Below are 21,392 nucleotides of genomic sequence, written 5' to 3'. Positions count from 1 at the left end.
ATACCACATTTTGTTTATCTATTTATTTTTTATTTTTTATTTTTTTTAATCTATTTATTTGTTAATGACACTTGGGTCTTCACCTTTTGGCTACTGTGAATAACGCTGCTGAATACTGGCATTCAGCCATCTGTGTGAGTCTCTGTTTTCAGTTTTGGGGAGGTATAAACCTAGAGTGGATTTGCTGAGTCTATATTAAACCTTTCAAGAAACTGCCTCTTTATTTTAACTTAAATAGTGGCTATCTAAGTCAGTAGAAATTGACATGTATCGCAGTTCCAATTGTATGAATGAGATGTGCCATAATTAATCTCTCTACTCCTCTACTGTAGAACATCCTTATACAAATATCTTTGTGTACTTTTGTGATGATTTCTTTAGGATAAATTACCAAAAATAGTATTGCTGGATCAAAGAGCTTGCTCCTTATAATTTTGACACATACTGTGAGACTGCCTTCCAGAAAGATTTTTTTTTTTAATTTGACAGACCGAGATCACAAGTAGGCAGAGAGGCAGGCAGAGAGGGAGGAAGGGAAGCAGGCTCCCTGCCTAGCAGAGAGCCCGATGCGGGGCTCGATCCCAGGACCTTGAGATCATGACCCGAGCCAAAGGCAGAGGCTTTAACCCACTGAGCCACCCAGGCACCCCCAGAAAGATTGTTTATACTCCCACCAACCACATATAAAAACACCTGTATACCCAAACTCTCTGAATTCTTACCTTAATCAGTTTTAATTTACATTTTTATTAAACATGTATTTTTTAAAGATTCACTTTTTTGGACAGAGAGATAAAACAAGAATGGGAACAAAGCAGGGGGAGCAGCAGGTAGAGCAGGCAGAGGGAGAAGCAGGCCCCCCACCGAGCTGGGAGCCCCATGCGGGGCTCGATCCCAGAACCCTGGGATCATGACCCAAGCCAAAGGCAGATGCTTACCAACTGAGCCAACCAGGTGCCCCAAACATATTTTATGTTTGTCAGTTATATTTCTTTTGTGAGTTACTAGTTTATATTTTTCCATTTACAATTAAACATGCTAAGGTTTCTCTCATTTTACAAGGTACACAAAAAAACCTTTTTGATCCTGTGTCCATCTCTCTCCCTGTAGAGTCAGGTTCCTGGAGGAAGAAAGGCCCCATAGAAGAGAACTTAGGCACCCACCGAACAGCCAGCACCAACCGCCACCCATTGGGTGAACCTTCTTAGGGGCAGACCCTCCAGCCCCAATTAAGGCTTCCAGGAACGACAGCTTGCGTAGAGCCTCATGAGAGACCCTGAGTCACAAAGCCAAATCATTCGTGATTTCCTGATTCATTGAAACTATGGCATAATAAATGTTTGCTGGTTTAAACCTCTAAGTTTGGGTTACTTGTTACACAGCAATGGTTAACTACTATATTCTTCTAAGATTTCCTACTTAGTAAGTACTGAAACCAGATTTGAACCGGTATTTATCCAAGACTACAAAGCTCCTGGTAACTACCATACTGTTTTTTGTCATTCTCCTTTACAGATTTATCCTTTGCAAGCTTGTCTTCTTCTGCCCCTTTTTGTGGTTTTCATTAGCATTTTATGCTTTACCCCTTTTTTCCCTTTAAAATATACTCTCATTAGTTAGTCTCATCAACTTGTACATCTTCAGTGGTCATCTCTCTACCAATGATTTTCAAATCTACATTTCCAGGTAAATTTTCTCATAAGCTCCAGATTCATAAATCTAGATGTTCATTAGACATCTCTACCTTATTATCTTACTAACTTTTCACACTCAGCAGGTTCAAACAACCCATGACATTTTCATCCACACCTGCTACTACTCCTGTTTTCTAGTTGAGTAACATCCACCAGTCACCTCTACATGCCAAAACTCTGTGAATCAATCTTGACTGTTTTATATCCCATCATTCATCAAGTCTTGTTGATTAGCTTATAAATAATTCATGTATCTATTCAGTTCTTCATCTCTACTGATATCACCTGGACTATGGCACTAGGACACTCTTCTGATCCATCTCTCTGCCTCATGTTGTCTCCCTTTAATTCAGTATTTTTCAGACTTCTAGGTGCAGCCTATTAGTGGTTCATGTAAATTAGTTTAGTGGTCTGTGACCAGCATTCTTTAAAAAATGAAATAAAGTAGCATAGAAAACAATATAATCTCATTGAGTAGGTATCTGGTGTGCTGTGTTGTAGAACGTTTACTTCTCATAGCAGTTTTTTAATCAATGAAGTTTAAAAAACAATCTATTCTTGATGCTGCAGCCAGAATGGTCTTTCCAATCAGATCGTGTTTATTACCTTGTCTAAAACCCTTCAGTGACTTCTCATGGTCTTCCTGGAAACCCTCAGCATGCTGTATTTGGCCCTTAATGACCTGGGCATAGCTTACCTCAAGCCTCCCATCTCTCCATTCTCCCAGCAACCTAAGCTCTAGCTGAAAGAAATCCTGAGTAGTTCATGAAGACTATAAACTTGCTGTGTTTAGCATCTGTGTATGTCTTTTGCTTTCCCTGGAGTGCCTCCTATCCTCATCTAGATTATTCTTTTCCTATCTTCCTCCTGGATTGTTTCTTGAGGCTAGGGTCTGTAGGCTGTTCTTTATTGCATCTGAAAGCTTAGTGCAGTGTTTCAATGGCTATGTGCTGAATATAGAGGGAATAAAAGGATTTTTGTACTGATCCACTACTTTCAAGATACATAAAAATACCAAATACTCAAAACAGTTTGCTAACCATGACTACCTTGCTTTTAATGAGTGGTTACTTTATTATATATAATGTGTGAGATTATATAATAATGTAGAATGCATATTGAAAACCTCAAAGGGTCTCAGTTTTGTTTAAATATGATAAACTACACAAAATGAGGTTTAAGAGATCTTATTACAAAGAGTAGTATACTACATTTAGTAAGTCATTTGGCCTTCAAATAGAAATTGCTGAATGGTTGACTTGAAACAGATTGTACTTTTATCAGAAGAATTTGTTCAGATGTCTTATACTATTTAACAATGTTTTTACATTAAAGGTATTTTTTTTCATTTTCCATTAGAATATTTCAGAAGTAAATTCTAAAAACAGTGAAATGTCAGTGGAAAAATCAGAAAACATCATACAGAAATACAATTCTGGGCAAGAAATAAAGAAAGATACTTTGAATTTTTGTTCAGATACGAACTACAGAGAAAAGGAGAAGAAAGAGGGTCCGTTTATAGAAGTCATCGTAGAAGGTAACCAGCATATTGCTATTTTATAATTTTAAATACTGAGCTCCCCCTTTCTCCCACAAATAAAGGATCTGTCAAAGTGCTGTGCAAGGCCACCTATGGAATTCAGGGGAGTACCAATTAAAGTCTTTGCTTTGAGGATCCTATACTGTAGTTGAAGAAACTCTTTTTCATTTGTGTATGGTCTTAAGATGGCTTCTTTTGAGCTATTCTTTTTTTTTTTTTTAAGATTTTATTTATTTCTTTGACACAGAGAGAGATCACAAGTAGGCAGAGAGAGAGGGAGAAGCAGGCTCCCCGCTGAGCAGAGAGCCCGATGCGGGGCTCGATCCCAGGACCCCGAGATCACGACCCGAGCCGAAGGCAGAGGCTTAAACCACTGAGCCACCCAGGCGCCCCTGAGCTATTCTTTATAGTCAGTATTTTTGGGGAAAATTCTATTTCTGCCTTTCCTTATCACTTACTCCATAGCTTTCTGCATTCAGTTTTCTGCATTCACTGCTTTGTGGAGTGTGTTCTCTGGGATATGAATAACCTTCTGAGTATCAGACCTAGAGCACTTTTCTTAGTCAAATGCCTTTCTGTAACCGTTGAAATAATTTACTAAACTTGTGCATCTTGAAAAAGAATTGCTTATAAAGACCACAGACTTATTTTATGAAGGTGTTCAAACCTAGGCTGAACAACCACTTGGTGGAGATGTTGTAGAGAAAATGAATGGACTAAAGCCCTTCAAGTCCTGATTTTCGTATTCTAGGTTATTCTAACTATATGGAAAATTTGAAATCTCTGGTTAAAACCTAGATGAATAAAACATATTTCTTAAGTATTCTATACATTTGCACAAAAGTTTCTCCAAACTTTAAAATACTTAGAAAGTAATGAATAAAAAGTGGTAATTGTCAGTCTTGAAGAAACAGCTAGCAATTCTGGATCCTCAGGAGTGGTAAAAAGAAAACCACAGGCCCAAAATGGAGGTACTCGTGTTAAGAACCCATGTCATCAAACCAAAACTTAATACCAACCAAACTGCAGCTTCAATCCTCAAAAATGTAACCTTTCATTAGTCAACCTGGAATCTTCTGGTCAGCAGTAAGAAATCCATTGACCTCTTTCTTTCTCTGTAGGAGGGTGGCCTTGCCTAAAACAATGTATTCTTTGCTAATAATTTCCTTTGTCTATTCATTCTCTACCTTTAAAAACCTTTTTCTCTGTAGCTCAATGGGGCTCTTTTGTCTTTGCTAGATAGGATGCTGATTCAATGAATCACTTAATAAAGCCAATTCGATCTTCAGGTTCCTTGGTTAAATATTTGACAGCAATAATAGAAATTAGAGTCTAACTTGTTAGGATAAATTCATTTTTATTTACCTGGCTGTGTGTTTACACGGCATTGTACCGTACGTTCAAAAGGAAGTGTAACAGACTAGAAAACTAAAAACCATTTCCTAATACCCTCAACTTCCCTCTTTTTAAACCAAAAATACTTTGTGAAATCAAAATTTAATATGAGAAGAGCCAAATATTTAGCATGCTAAATGTTATTATGACCAAGGGAATTCAATATTTGGTAAAATTGGTATCGTAATGTTTGTGTAATGGCCAATGAAATATTTAAGGCTAAATGTTTTTACATAAATAGGTAATACATTATGTCTTATAAAAGCAGGTTTTAGGGTATAATATAAAAATTTACTGTGTTCTCTTCATGACAGATTTACAGCTTTTTGAAGAACGCTCCAAAAATGAAACTGATCCTACTGTATCTCAGGATGAAAATCAGAGTGAAATCTCCGTAAGCAAAAACCTCGGCACGGAAAAAGAACTAATTAGTCAAGCACAAACCTTGAATGTTACTGACTTTAGAAAAGCACTTACCGCAGAAATAAAAGACAAGGTGGGTTCAGGAAAAGACAATGGATGTACAGAATTTAAATCACCAAAAAATTCTTTTTTAGTGGCAGACAGATCAATAGAAACAGAAAAGATACTCCTAGAAGGAACTGAAGGATTCGATCTTCACAATGCAGATGCCCATCTGGAGGTTGATAATAACAGATCATCTAACAATATCCTAAGTGAGGTGGCTCAGCGTACAAATCAAAAGAAAGAGGTTTCTGAAGATGAACCATTTGAACGGTTCAGATTGCTTCCAGGGATTCAAGAAAATGCCACAGAGAAGGAAATTACAAGTAGTGACCAAACCAAAGCAGATCTGGATTCATCTCTCAATGTAGAAAAGAATGCTCTTCAGTGTCAGAAATACAGTTTACAGGAGTCAAGTAATGTTATGTTAGATGATAAACAATGTAAAATAAACCAAAAGCAACTGTTAAATAAGAAAAGTGAGTGCAGTGTATTGCCATTTAAACAAACTTCAGTTTTCCAGCAAATCTGTAATGATACTTCAGAGAGACCTGAACCGACTATTCCCTCTGACAAGGCAACTAACAAGCCCATTTCATCGGCTGCTTTCAGTGAGAATTTGAAAGTACTTCTTAAGAATTCAGATAAAAATGTTAATATTATGCCTATGTTGGTGAAATCCAACTCAAGCCCTGGTGAAAGAACTATGCGGGAAAATCTGAATGAGATGCATACTAGCCAGCTGAAGAGCTGTCTGGGATACTTAGAAAACAGTGCAACCACTTCCCATCTTCAGGCTCAAAATGAGAATATACATACTTCACAAGCTGAAGACATGAAAATTGCTGTTCCTATGCAAACTTCCACAGAAATACAGTTTTCTAATAAAGAGAGTCAGATTGATGAGACTCAGATAACTAACGCCACAAAAAATGACCTCTTCCTTTTTGTGAATGTCAATGAAAGACAGCATTCATTGTTAAATAATACAGAGAAAACAGAGTCATTAAATGACATCGTTTCAGGAAAAATTTACAGTGAAGGACAGCTGGAAGAATCATGTTCATTTCACAAAAAGCCATCTGGAGATTTAGTAAACAGAAGTGGAAGGTCAGCCTTTGATCTTTCAACTTCAGATAAAAAAACTGAGAAAATTCCAGTATATGTGAATTTCTTAGACCCCAGTCCTTGGTCAAAAGTAAATCAAACTGAAAGTCAAACACTGAGCACTTCAACTTCTAGCATTCCTTTGTTGAAGGAGAGACCAGTAGGCCCATCAGCAAACAAAAATCTGGTTTCAATGACACTTTGCAAAAATGATGATGATATCAGGAAAGATATTGGACCAGGTAAGAAAACAATGTTTATGTTTTTTTTTTTTAATTTGAATTTCTACTCCTTATTCCTGATAAAGGGGCTATTTATGTTTAAAATGAAACCACTTACATATTTTTTAACCTAAACCTAAGATACTCTATACATGTATATATGTAAAAGTAGGAAAGGTTTTATTTAAATATGAGTGGATTTCTTTTCACCTAAATCTAAGCCACTAATATCAACATGTACTAAGGTGCAAATGCATACTGGAAATTTAAAAAAATTTCACCAAGCAACTGGAAATAGCAGAAATAATCACAGGTCCAGGTCATTAATTTTAAATTAGCAAGAACTATCTAATTAGAATCTCAGTTGTTGATAAGGCTTCTCCCAGTGGGCATGTTTATTCCTTTTCATTCTATACTGAAAAAACTTCCCTCATTTTCTTCTCCCAATTTTCTCCCTCTTTCCTTGACTTTTCTACTTCTAGCTTCCCTTCACCAGCACCAGAATCCAGCTTTCATTTTACAAACACTGTTGAGGTGTAACATTAATGCATTTCGTATCACTGATATTTGTAACTCAAACACTTTAAACAGAATCCCTTAGTTATGTACCAACATTAAAACATTCAAATATTCAACATTTCAGAGAATAGTGTATTCTAACCACCACATGAATTAAGTGTCCAAGTTTTGCTTTATAAAAATATTCTAGAATAAAAAATAGAGGGAGAGGTAAATGGATGAAATACATAGGACCTAACACTGATGGGTGTTTAAGCAGGGTGATGGTCTAAGTTCATGTTCTATTTTTGTGTATTTGAAATTTTTCCTACCAAAAATATTTAAAAATAGAAATATACTACATATTATGTATAAATGCTGTACAGATATAACTTTAACAACAAACAGCAGTTTGATTATCATGAAAAAAGTTTACTTTGTTAATAGCAATCCTGTAGTGAAAGTTATTGAGGTTGTTAAAGATATTCTTAGATTTTTAAGGGAACTTGGCCATTGAACAGTGTGATTTTAGACCCATTAAAGAAATGCAGATTACAAGGAAAGCTCTGAACGGCCCTCAGGGCTACCAGATACTTTTAAAAAGAGGCAATTAATAGAACTTTGAAGAGAAAAATTGGGAATTAAAAGCAAAATAAGTATATCAGGTTTACTAGCATAGATAGGTAATGCAGGGAAAAACGGAAACCACCAAAATACTGTAAAACCTCATCTTACACATTGTAACTTTCCTAATAGAATAAAATGTGTTAACTTTAGATTCCATTAATTTTGAATCTGTTGAATGCTGCAGTTAGGCAAGTGCTGTTAAGGCACTGGTCTCATGTTGACTGTTTTCTCACAAGGCTTTTCTTCTGCGTTAAAGCTCAGTGATATAAATAAGGATGGAAGGGGAGATTGAAAATTCTGTAGAAATTCAACTTGTAAAATATCCACTCATAAAAGATACAAGTATCTTTTAACCTTCAAAGCTGACATGTTTCTCTAAATCATTTTTATCTACTTATTAAATTCCAGTGACCCCTACTAGTCAGCCTGTTTGTTGGGCTTCTTACCGTGGCTAGTTTCTTTAAATATATTTTATAAATCTGACTTTTAGTTGATTCAGACTTTTCCCCATCAATCTTATTATGTTTACATCTGTGGCAATGCACTATCCAGGGGAATGAGGGTAACATTTTATGGGAGTTATTTTGTCTTAGAAGATATTTACACCATTTCACTCATTTCAGTGTGAAACCAGCAGGTTTTAGAAAGTAGCAATAAAATTTTGTTTTCTGAAATGAAATGCCTAATGTATATTAAGAGCAAAGTCAGTGAAAACTATAGAATATTCAAAGTAAAAACAAAATAGTTACTTTTTAAATACAAAAGCATAGATAGGATCAGAGAAAAACGAAGTTCAGTCCTAAAATGAGTGCCTGGAGAATAAAATTCAGTTGTTGCCATTTCCTCTTTGTCAACCAGATACTACCAGCATTAACAGAGTTGCTGACACTTTGAATAACTCGAGTATCCATCCAGATCCCAAGGGAGAGCCCAGTGAAGAGAGGAATGCAACTGCAAAGACTTTTTACGATTCTTCTTTTCCCATAGAACACGTAAGTCAATTAAAAATATTGCCGAGTAGACCTTAGTGAGCTAATTCTACAGATATGTGTAGAACTGTATGCATCTGGATGCTTTAAGACCTAACTGATCTCCAAAATAATATCAAGAGGGCAACATGGCACCATTTTTCACAATTAAGGTTGATGGAAAACAGCAGGAAAAAGTCACAGTGTATAAATCAAATAGATATAACCCAGCCTGTTTTGGGAAGGACAGTGTGAGGTAGTGTATTATGTATGTACTTTTTTTTTAGTCACCTAAATTTAGGAGTAGGGGCATTTGAACATTTAAAATTTTATCTTAATAAACGATGTCTCAAAATAATGCAATCAATTAAGTTCCATTGTTCTTGATCGTGCTTAAGTAATTACGTCATTTTGGTAAAACTACTGCAAAAAAAAATTTAAACTATTGCCATTAGAACACAGTATGCAAAGGGATCAAATACCCTTAATATATGTGACATTTTAAGTATGGATTTATATATATTTTAAGCCAAGTATTTGTAGAGATTACATGGCTCCACAAGTCCATTTGTCATATGAAAAGCAACTGACCACAGCTGGTCAGTTTTTTGGCAAAATTTATAAGCCATTTTTTATCTTAGAGTGCAAAACTTGAGCATGAAAAAGCCTGTACTGTTCAAAAATCTTAAAAATAGGCAATTACAGGTGTTAACTGCTAAAAGGTATAACCTAAAAAGTTTAGGAAAGCTTACTTACAGAAAAAAACCAACTGCACAGTGGCCGATTTTAAAGTCATTGTATATTTTTTTCAATTTTAGAGGTACACATTAAGTAACTTTCCCTTAGCACCTATAAAACAAAAATTACAGCACTAGCACAGCCTTAACAAATAACAGCTTTTAACAGTGTATTTTATTTTCCTTTTAAAATTAAGTTCATTTAAATTTTAAAATGCCAAGAAGACTGGTAATCTGACTGGGGGAAATTTTAGGCCAAAGAGTAGATCTTTTAAGCAGAAAGAGGAGGTACAGAGGTAATGAAGTGACTTTTGAAAGGAAGTGATGGTAAAGGAAGGAGCAAAACGATATGTAGCAACATGTCTGCAACTAGAATTACTGCTGTCGGCTGCAAAACCTCAATTAAGCCCAATATGACAAGTTTTGTTAAGTGTAAACTTTCATCGACACCGCATCTTGATTCTCCAGTCATACCTGCTCTTGCCCCTGCCACGAGTAGGTAGTTAAGGGGCAAGAAACTAGAGCAGGTAGTATGTGTTAATGTCTTTTTTCTCTCCATCAAGACAAAAAGTCAAGGATTCTGGAAAATTAGTAATCTGAACTTGATATCAAATGCACCAAAATGCATCAAGCATTGTGAGAGACCCCCATGAAATCATACAGACCATCAGTCAGTTTACATCAAAATCGACAACCTAAATTTAGATTTGATGTATTTCTCTAGATCCATTCTCCATACTGCATGGATGACTTACATTCATTCTGCCCTGTGAGCTAAATGCATATGCTGGGTACTTACATGCCAGATATTATCAGAAATACACATTTATACACATTTTTATCCAGTATCAGCTACACTACAATAGCAACTAACACTACAATTTTGCAACTAAACAGTGCTAAGAGTGAGGCCACAAAGCTTAAACGACTTGCCCGTGGTCTCTGCGAAGTCCTGTGCTGATACTTTGGTTTTTCATCTGTTATTTCATAAAGACACAGGCAGTCAGTCAGCTATGAACACAGCATCACCACAAAGATCAGAGGCTAAGAGTTCAAGGGGACTGTGGCTGACTGTAGAATTCTCATGAGCCAAATAGATCCATCCCAAACTAGCAACCCTTAGGGAACGGAGGTTAAATGTAAACTAAGCTCACTGAAAAATTATCGCTATATAATCTCACTTTGAAAACGTTATGCATATGCCCTGTTTCCAGTCTAATGGGGAGATTCTAATGTAAGATAATACTCAAAGATCTGTAAACAAATTATATTCATTATAGCCTAATTTACAATAGTAAGCATTTCCAAGGAACTTCAACATACTACATTATGGAACATGGAATATAATGGAGCCATATTCTTAGACTTTTAAGAGGAAAATACTATTAAATATTTTAAACACAGAACAGAAAATGATATAATTATGATCCAGATTTTGCAAGTATGAATATACACACAGAAGAGACCAGAATATTTACATCAAAATGTTTAATGGTAGTTGAGATTTTAGGTAATATGAATGTAATTCTTCTCTGTTCTTTATTTCTAAAATACATAATAGCCTTTTACCACCAGATTTTGTCTGGAATCAGAAGACCACTGACCCTTTTTTTTTTTCCCAGAAATTTTGTGCAATCACTGACAATGGTTTATGAGAAATCTTTTAAGACCTTGGAAACAGCCCACAAAGGGAAAAACCAAGATACAAAATTCTATAGAATGATCAAATATGCTTAGAAAAAAAGACTAGAAGCAAGCCGTACCAAAATGTTGACTGGTCTCTCCGGACAGATGACTAGTGATTTTCATTTCTTTATTCGAAGTTTAGATAATAGGGGAAAAAGTATAATTACTATCAGAAAAAAAAATCTTAAAATGAAAAACTTTTATAATACTGTGTTAAAAAGTACTACCCAATGCAGTGCTTTGGAAACATGCCAACTTCCAAATACCTCACTGCTCTTTCCATTTTGTCCAACAACGGTGCTCTGAAGGAGAGGAATCAAAGTAAAAGGCAGTTTCTACACGGCAGTCTACCTCTGTTAGCATTTCTTTTTTTAAGATTTTATTTATTTGACAATAAGAGAGCACAAGCAGGGGGAACAGTAGAAGGAGAGAGAAGATTCCCTGCTGAGCAGAGAGTCCAATCCCAGGACCCCAGAATCATGACCTGAGCTGAAGGCCGACACTTAACCATCTGAGCCACCCAGGTGCCCTCCTCCATTAGCATTTTTAATTTTCTCCTGGTTTTGATTAGAAGACACAAAACAGACACATTTGGGAAGGGAAGAGAAATCAAAACAGATTTTGATCTGCAATTGTTTTAAATATCTTTTCTTTCAATGTAAGCTTAGGACTTTTCAGAAAATGTTCATGGTATCCCTGGACTTATTAGGGAACTTAAGGAGCATAGGCATAAGCCTCCAGATTCACATTTTATTGTTTTTTTCATGCCAAAAAGGTAGTTGTTGAAAATTAGTCAAGAAAAATGCTGGCTTTTTCACATACTAATAATTGCAGAGCTTTATTAAGGACTTTTAAAAAAAACGAGTAATTTCAATGGTAAGCCAAACAAATCTGGTCTTTCCTAGGTGGAAATAAAGCCCCTGAAATCAGTTCTTCAGGCAACCAAGATTAAAGATCTTACTGATGCGGCAGCACTATCTGCTGGTGAAGACGACTGGCAGAGCCTGGTAACAAATCAAATTAACGAAATCGAAAACTTCCTAAGCTTAGAAAATGACAACCAACCTAAGAAAAGAAAAGCAGAAGAGATGTTGGAAAAAATGACAGATTAAAAGAATGTTGATAAATGCTTTCAGTGGTGAACTGATTTCACTGAAATATCAATAATACGGTTTTGACTAGAACGAACTGCCGCACCTAAAACTTTACAGTTATCCTCAGTTTTCCAATTTTTTTTGATGTGATGAAGTTATGCTTTTACAAATGTTTAAGATAGATAAGAGGGCTGCCGGCATCCAATTCCCCTAAGTTAAATTTGCTTTCCCCCATATATCCTTTCATCAAAGCTCTTGCACCTTTAACCCCCTTCCTTGCAGAACACAACTTAAGTCATATACAAGACAGACAGTGACCCTTTGCAACTGATTACTTTGTATCCTCTGAGACTTGTGACTTTTTACATTTCTTTTAAACTTAAGACATAAATGTCCAGACTGTAGTCAAATTTCAGTTTGTTTTACTATGATTTAGATTTTTTCCAAAAAGAACAAAATTTTATATATAGCATAAAAATTCATGTATCAGAAAGACTCAAAAGGCTGTTTTTCACTTTGTTCAAGTTTTGTTTCCAGGCATTTAGTGTGTCATACAGTTGTTGCCACTGCTGTTTTCCAAATGTCCGATGTGTACTATGACTAAAAATTGAAAAATTAAAAACAAAGTTATTCGTCAACTTTTAATCCTTCTGGCATTCTTTTACAATACTACACTCTTATATCTAGTTAAAAACAAGGTTAAATACACACGAAAGACCTAAGCTTCTAATTCTTCTCTTATCATTCTAAATTATTAAAAAAAAAATCTTTATCAAATTGACCCTAAACCTTCTACTTTCCTGAACTACATAAACCAGACACAAAAGTCATTAGTATTCTAGCCAATGCTAAGCCATTAAATGAAATGTGCTGGAAAATAGGACTCTTTCATTAAATAAGCTAATCACATTCAGTCTGAACTTTAATAAAATTATGATAAATAGCAACTATTTAACTACAGTCAATGGATTAAGAACACCACCTTGGTTCTGTAAACATTTAAGTGAAATAATCAGAACAAACTAAACTGTTCTACAAAATGCTGCAAAGTCTTAAAGTGTGTCTTACCTGACAACTACTTTCCTCTGGGTCTGATCAATTTTGCAGTAGACCATTTTAGTTCTTACTGCTGAAAAAAGATGTTTTACATGATATGTTATATGGAAAATCCCCAAGAAAAACAGCTAAGATATAAAACTAAACCACAATAAACTTGACAATTTTCAAACATCATTTTATAAACCAGCTCTCTCAATCTAGTCACAAACGTGGGGTAACAGTGTGATGGAACCAAGAGGAAGGTCACACGTTTGTCCTATGCTTGCTGGGTGAATCTATACTAAGTATCACAGTTTTTATTAAGTATTCTAAGTGTTCTCCCCTACAATTGCATATGGGAGGAAACAATAATTTCCTAGTAAGATATTACTCCTTTATAGGACAGTCTGAGACGTACAGCATTAAAAAGAAACCATGTCAGTAGTTCTGTACGTTAATCTTGACAATTCTCCCAACTTTCAAACTTAGGAAGCCCAGGAAAAAAATCTGAGTAACAATTAAATCGTATTATAATGTAATTGTTGGTAAAGGTCCTGTTTCTAGCCAATGATGAAAAATGGGTTATGATTAATATTTACAGATCATTTACTATGTGCCAGGCACTGGGCTAAATAAAGTGCTTTACTTGCATTAATTCATTTAATCCTCCCAACCACATATTAACTCCCTACACTACTGTTTCACAAAGGAAGACCTGGCCCTCAAACCCAGGTCTAATACTAAAATCTCAGCTCTTAACCACTATGGTATACTGTCTAAAGGCTTTTACTTTGTATGATTTCAAGGGACAGAATACCAAAAAACCACAGAGCAATTTGTATTTCCACTGAATCTTCATTCTACTAAAAATATACTCTACAAGTCTAAACATACATCTCTGCTACAAAAGAGCACAGCTTTGTCAGAATACAACTCCATTTCAAAATACAAAATCTTTTTTGTTTTCTTAAGCAGGCTCCGTGCTGAACATGGGGCTTGAACTCATAACCCTGAGATCAGGAGTCGTATGCTCTGAATGAGCCAGGCACCCCAAGATATAAAATCTTGTATTTCACAAGGTAAGAGAGAAATTCAAGGAAAAAAAAGAAAATATTCTAATTGTCTTACCATCAATAACAAATGCTTCAACATCATCGGCTCCAATCTGAAGTTCTTGCTGCATTGTGTCAAAAGAAATTTCTTTATTCTCCACTGCCATTCCCATAAAAGTAAGCAGTCTCATTTTTGCCATATTCTGTTCATGTAACAGACCTGAGTAACACAGCGGTAAAGTCTGATGAACATCCAGACTAGCTAAAGGTCTGCACAATTACAACTCCTGTGTCAGAAGTCACTGAGCATTTACAGAGTAATTTTGACAAAGCTGCTTATATTTGTAAACCATAAACTCACTCTATAGTTAATTATGGAGTATTACAATTATTTTTCTAGAGCTACATTTCTTTACTGCTATAGTGCCACAGGTCATAGGTTTAAAGTTAAGAATGGGCTATAAAATGATATTTTGCTTAAGTCCTAGAACTTCTGCACATTTTACATTTTTTATAGTTACACATTATAGGAGATAAAATGCACAAAGTTTATTTCATAAGAACATTTTTAGGGGCACCTCAGTGGCTCAGTCATTAAGTGTCTGCCTTCAGCTTGGGTCATGATCCCTGGGATTGAGCCCTTCATAGGGCTCCCTGCTCAGCAGGTAGCCTGCTTCTCCCTCACCCACTCCCCCTGCTTGTGTTCCCTCTCTAACTGTCTCTCTCTGTCAAATAAATAAATAAAATCTTTTTAAAAATTTCTTATTTAATTATTTAAGCTTATTTTTTTTTTAAGATTTTATTTATTTATTTGATAGAGAGAGATCACAAGTAGACAGAGAGGCAGGCAGAGAGAGAGAGAGAGAGGGAGGGAAGCAGGCTTCTTGCTGAGCAGAGAGCCCAATGTGGGACTCGATCCCAGGACCCTGAGATCATGACCTGAGCCTAGGCAGTGGCTTAACCCACTGAGCCACCCAGGCGCCCTATTTAAGCTTATTTTTACTATTCGCTCTCCATTTAAACACAGGATTCCTTATCTTTTTGTTCTGTCAGTATTACTAGTACACTTGAAGCCTTAAAATATTTTTATATACATTCAGTTATGAAAACATTCCATTTCCCAGGTCACTCTGGATTTAACAGTTAAGTCAAAAGTGTGTTAATCACTTAGCAATTATAGGCTACACTGATTACCAGGTAAAATTAAATAGTACCATTAACAGTGATACCTGAAGTATAAAACTGCATAAATAATTCCAATTTTGCCTTATAACTTCTAGTGAAACATGCTGTTAACAATTATTGAGATCACAAACAACTCTTAGACCCAAAAGGAAACCTAATAAATTACCCAGTCCTGATGCTTTCATTTTAAAAAATAAGAAAGCTGAAGAGCCCAAAAAAAAAAAAAAAAAAAAAAAAAAAAAAAAAAAAAAAAGCTGAGGAGCAAAGAGATTAAATGACTTAATTAGTCAAAGTGTCAGTACTAGGTCTAAAAAATACGTTTGCTTATAAATGACTAGTAATACACATAAATATTTATAAATCCTAAATATCTAATTATTGCCAGTTCCTAAGTGGAAACTGAATTATAACACAGTATCATATATACCTGACTTGATGCTTACTTATAAAAATAAGTTTCTAAAATTAATCTAAAATTACATGTTCCTTTTCTCTAAAATTTCAAATTATGTAAACTGAGCAAATGATTGATCATGTATCCTCTAATAATTAAGAGCCTCAAGTTTCTATTGTTAAAAAAGTTCTAAGCACTCCATAAATAAACTTGAAATTTATAACACATATTAGCAGAAGACAAGGGAAGCCCATTAATACAGGACATAATCATCTGTTAATTAGCTGTAATTATGATGCAGGCCTTCTATTTGGCACAGATTCAACAAAAACATGATCATCATAACTCAAATGAATGAGGTATCTAAGTAAGTATTGCTAACTGGGTTTAATGGAAATCTACAAGCATCAAAAAATCAATTAGTGCACATTAACCCTAATTAACGAATGCAAATTAGATGCTGATTAACTTTCTGAAGCAAGAAGGTAGCAACTGTATAACACCAGATTACATGTAGACATGTTAGGGCAATTCAGTTGACACGGGATAATGCTTACTGTTGGCCCAAGTTGTCAGTGTTAATAAAACAAAGTGTTTTGATAAAGTGATGCCACCTGTCGAATCTAGACATTTGTAACCAGACTTTCAATTATAATAAATGTTAGCAATACATGTAAAACCAAATATAAACACATTTAATAAGATACTTTGCCGAAAGCATCTTTTACAAATTTCTAATAAAAGTTATTTGCATACGTGTTCAAGAAACTAAAGGCAAAACAGGGACTGGACTCCCAGTTGGCACCATAAATTAGAAAAGTTATGTTTTTCCTATCACAGAGAACTACTGAAGATTTTTCCCAATATTTTTAACTATAAGAAAATTCCGTTAACATTTCCAGTTCTCTGGGCATCTTTTAGTATGATAAAATGATACTCACTCCTGAAGTTTCTAAGATATAATCGAATTACTATTTTACTGCTACTCTTTGTATAGTTATAAGCTTACCATAAATTTAAGAATTTATCAGAGAAATGAAGATTATTTCTAGAGTGATTATGTAAAACCATTATCTATCTTACATGTGGAAACCTGCATGTTAGACCTTGTTCTCGAAATCAATACTATTAAGCCAGTGAAGTATGAGTTAAAGACTTGTAGAAAGCTGTGCTTTGTTTCATGAAACTAGAACATTACCTTCAAAGAGGAAGTCACAGTGTTCCGTGTCATATTTCAATTTTAAAGTTATAAAAAAAACTAATTTTATGGAAACATTTATTCATTACTAATATGTCAAAACCTTAATGCAGTAATAAAAAAATGTGCATCATTGAGCAATTTCTGCATTGTCACTGACCCGTCTTAAAATGCTGCAATATAGAAAACGTAATTTTAATGCATGCAATAGCTTATGAACCAGTGCTCCTTTGAAACAGTCAATTACACATCAATGGGGGAGTGTCAAAGTGTTAATTACTACTCCTTTTTCCTTGGTGCGTAAATAAAGAGGTTGCTGACATTAACATTCCATCACATAGCTTCATGCCACAAAACAAATTAACTGGGACAGAATGTGGTTTTCTGGGTCTAGTGCACCTGGCAAAGCATTCTACACAAACACACTTGCATCTACTTTATCTTGGTATATTTCAAATGCCTTATTATGTTCAGGATAATTCAATCTTCCCCAATTCCAATGGCTGCACAAAATATACATATGATAGGAATTAATGATTGCCAAATTGAGGATAGTAAGTATAATCAAAATAGATTATAAATGAGTTCTTTCATCTGTATCTCAAACCACGAGACTAACAATTCAGTATTAACATGGAAAATATAACAAACCACTAAGGTGTTTTGATAATTGCCTAGCAGAAAAACAAAGCACCTCAGTTTCATAGTTGACTTCACTCTCCCAAAAAAACCCTGGTGATTTTAGATCAATTTAAATCTGTTCAACTATAGATTTTCTAATTTTTCTCTTTGTAATTTCAGTATGTTAAAAACATGCTGCAGAAAGAAATTAAATACTGAATATATATGGAATTTGCTCAATGAGAAGATTAAATTCAGTTTGGCAAATGCAGAGCTCTGATCCTCTAGAAAAAATTCAAAGATGAAAATCATATAAAGCTCAGACTATGCTGTCTTCAACAAACTATAGTAAAGAAAGTTTCTCCCATCATGTAATTTGATTTCTAATTCCACCTACAGCTTCACTTAGATTTGCTTAACAATACATATACTTCTAGAATTTGTTAATATCAAGGAGGGAGTGTGTACTAAGAATAAAATATGTTACAGGGGAAAAAACCCACTTGTTTCAATTATGTAACTATGGCTTCTTTTTTAAACATTACCAAAAAAATAAAGAGTAAGGGTCTTTTATAAACAAATAATCCTATTTTAAATAATAAAGTAGCTTTAAGTCATCAAATTTTGTCAGCTGTTAAAATGAGTACTTCTAAAAGTCACCACTGTGATCAAAGTAATGGTGATCCTTTAAGTTGCTTTTCTGCTCCATCCTCCATTCCACAATTTAAAAACACATGTATCAGTGGTACTACTTCTATCTGAATCTGCTCCAACACCTGCTTCTTGCTAGAACTTTACCTCAAAGAAGCATGGTCTAGCAGACCTCATAGGAGGGCCCGAAGTCCAACAACCCTCTTATAGAGAGGAAAAAAAAAAAAAAGGCTTAGGTTTTCTGACTCCTAGTTTCATGCTCTTTCTACCACAAATGCTACCTCCTACACCTTCTTGTTTCTGATTCCCAATTCATTCTGAATAGTCTTTTAAACTTTCACTGTTTGTTCTTGTTTTATCATATTTCATTGGTTAGGATAACCTAAACAAAAGGCCAAAGTCATATTTGTTGGATTTTATAGTACATGAGAGTTCCTGAAGAGCATGTTCCCATCTTTCTTTATACCCCCCACAAAGAATAAACTCCAAAACTTACCAAGTGAATCAATGAAGTCTTTATTATTCTGATAGAACTTGACATATGATGCCAGTTTAGCACTCACAAAAATGGTTAAAAGCTATAGATAGAAAAATAAAGATAAATTACTCAATATAGAATCAAGATTTATACTCAACGTATTTTTAAGACATTAATTCGCAGCAATAAAACTCTCAATGCTTCTTTTAGTGTAGAAATAGCAATCTGTTTGATCAAATTACCATCCAAACCATTTGCTTTCATTAAGACTCATTTAGATGAAGAATCAGTAAATACTGAGAACTCTAAGTGAGCTACCCTGAAAGATGGTGGGAACAGCACAATGCAGATGGAAACTAATCCAAAATGTATTTATACTTATACTTGAGAAGTGTGTTCATGTGTTTTTAAATATCAGATTTATCTTCCTAACTGGGGCTACCGGACACTACATATAAAAAGAAATTCATATTATTTATGTTCATAATAGGCAAGTATGGAGATGAAGCAAAGGGAAAAAGAACAGGTACATTCAGTGACTGGAAAAAAAGGCTGGTCCTAAATTTCATTCTGTTCTTGATACTAAAAAAAAAAAAAAACAAACACCAGTTCTCTTTCTAGATCTCACAGTTATGTTCATTAATACAAAGAGTTCTGCTTCAATGTGTTACATTTAGGAAAAAGAACATTTTTCACATTAAAGATAAAGTACTTACATCATGAATAAGCTCGCCTTCCAAAAATTTGACTGGTTTTAAAGTGAGAAGATGGTCAAAAAGAAATGCATTTGGGTCTTTCAAAGCTCGTACAATACACCTTTATTAAAAAACAAAAATACAAGCTTAGAGTCCTGAGATTCAGAAACTTTTCACCAACTTTTAGAGATTGCAAAATATATTTAATTCAGTAAAATATCTAAGAGTTAATATACACAGCATAGAAAAAGCTACAGGACTGAGATTAAAACAGGCCAAAAAAATGTATGTATCAGCTGTATCTATTTTAACAAAATATAATAATAAAGTGGTTGTAAACAAAAACACAGGAGGAGAGAAAGCATGACCAAAATAGTGAAAGAGTAAAACAGCAGCAGCATCCTCCCAGGTGCGAGACAAAGTGCTTTACGTGCATTACCTCACTTAACCCTCACACACCCTGACACACTACGTTATCATGCCTCTTATCAGTGATGAAACAGGCACCAAAAGAACTTGCCCAGAAAGTACTAATTAAGTGGTGGAGTATTTGAATGCCAACAGTCTTACCTCAGAGTTAAATATCTTTCCCACAAACTACACTTTCTAGCAACACCTAGGTCCCTGTAAAGCCATACCCTATAGACAAGTTATTTCTGTTTCACAGATTTAAAAACTGATTCCATTATTGTTGCTACTAAATAGACCTAGGATTGTTTGAAGCCCTTATTCTCATTAGCAATGGGCTAACTCTGAGCATGCCACTAACCTTTCCTCATCTATATACTTTAACATTAAGATAAAATCAACCCAAAATTAGGTTCTACTTCTCAGGCTGGGGTCATCCCACCCAAACCAGCAATACCTCAAATACAATCTGTGGTTGTACCACAATACCACATACAATCTGTGGTTATTCCAATACCAAGCCCTGGATTTTAGTATCTACACTGGAATCACCACAGAGCGCACAGTATCAAATGGCTCGGGATCACTGGGCTGGGAGATGCAAACATAATTTCTGCTGGAGCTCAACCTCCAAGCTGCAGATAGCCCCCATCAGAAAGACAACATGTTCAACATTACCTGTGGGCATCAACTCGAGCCTGGGAAGCATTGTCCTCTGTGTAACTTCCTAGCAATTCCACCATGACTTTTGAAGCAGCATCACTAAAAAGAAATATTGCTTTAGAAATTTCAGAATATCATAATACATACAATGGTTACCAAGTGACATGGTCCTGCTCTATGGGAAAAATCACACAACTTTCCTTCTAGTAGGAAAGACCAACAACTAAGGAAAAGTAACAGCTAACAAAAAAATGCCATGATGGTAGCTAGAAATGAAAAACCAGTAATAGATATGCAAAGAAGAAAGAGAAAGGAATCCAAGTATATCACTAGAAGCCAACAAACCGTGAAAGAAAGCAAGAGAAGAATCAGAGAAAATCTACAGAAACAATAACAAAGTAACAAATTGGCAATAAATATACATAAATAATTTCTCTGACTATTGAATAGACTAAACAATCAAGAGAAAGAGGGTGACTGAGTGGATTAAAAAAACAAGACCCAACTATATGCTGCCTACAAAAGACTCATTTCAGACCAGAAGATGCACTTAATGTGCAAATGGATGTCAAAAGAAAGCTTAGGTAGCAATACTTATATTGGACAAAATAGATCTAAAAACACAAACTGTAACAAGAGACAAAGAGGAACACTATATAATCATAAATGGGACAATCCAACAAGAGGATTTAACAACTGTAAATATTTATGCACCAATATGGGAGTACCCAAATATAAAACAGTTAATAACATAAAAAAAAAGATCAATAGTAGTATAATAATAGTAGGGGACTTTAACACCCCACTTACATCAATGGACAGATCATCCAAACAGAAAATTTATAAAGAAACAGTGGCTATGAATGACACAATGGACCACAGGGATTTAACAGCTATATTCAGAACATTCCAACCTAAAACAGAATACACATTCTTTTCAAGTACACAAAAAACATTCTCCAGAATAGATGACATAT

At 34.8% G+C, this 21,392-nt stretch overlaps 2 protein-coding genes across 2 annotated transcripts in view; one reads left to right on the top strand and one right to left on the bottom strand.

Moving 5' to 3' along the window:
- Nucleotides 1–12,300, top strand: part of CCDC73 (coiled-coil domain containing 73) — a 132,650-nt gene extending 120,350 nt beyond the window's left edge. Inside the window, 4 exon segments of the mRNA XM_047691444.1 lie at nt 3,054–3,231; nt 4,944–6,443; nt 8,406–8,539; nt 11,844–12,300. Coding sequence (XP_047547400.1) covers nt 3,054–3,231; nt 4,944–6,443; nt 8,406–8,539; nt 11,844–12,050 — 2,019 coding nt within the window. The 3' untranslated portion in view covers nt 12,051–12,300.
- A 137-nt stretch (nt 12,301–12,437) lies between these two features.
- EIF3M (eukaryotic translation initiation factor 3 subunit M) overlaps nt 12,438–21,392 on the bottom strand; it is a 28,448-nt gene continuing 19,493 nt past the window's right edge. The window contains exons 6-11 of the mRNA XM_047691445.1: nt 20,431–20,514; nt 19,366–19,465; nt 18,668–18,749; nt 14,199–14,342; nt 13,101–13,161; nt 12,438–12,632 (exon numbers count right to left, since the gene is read on the bottom strand). Of these exons, the coding sequence (XP_047547401.1) occupies nt 12,512–12,632; nt 13,101–13,161; nt 14,199–14,342; nt 18,668–18,749; nt 19,366–19,465; nt 20,431–20,514 (592 nt within the window). The 3' untranslated portion in view covers nt 12,438–12,511. The remainder of the gene's footprint in view (nt 12,633–13,100; nt 13,162–14,198; nt 14,343–18,667; nt 18,750–19,365; nt 19,466–20,430; nt 20,515–21,392) is intronic.

Source organism: Lutra lutra, chromosome 10 (genome assembly GCF_902655055.1).
Source record: "Lutra lutra chromosome 10, mLutLut1.2, whole genome shotgun sequence".
Classification (NCBI taxonomy): Eukaryota; Metazoa; Chordata; class Mammalia; order Carnivora; family Mustelidae; genus Lutra; species Lutra lutra.
This window is presented reverse-complemented; position numbering and strand designations above follow the sequence as displayed.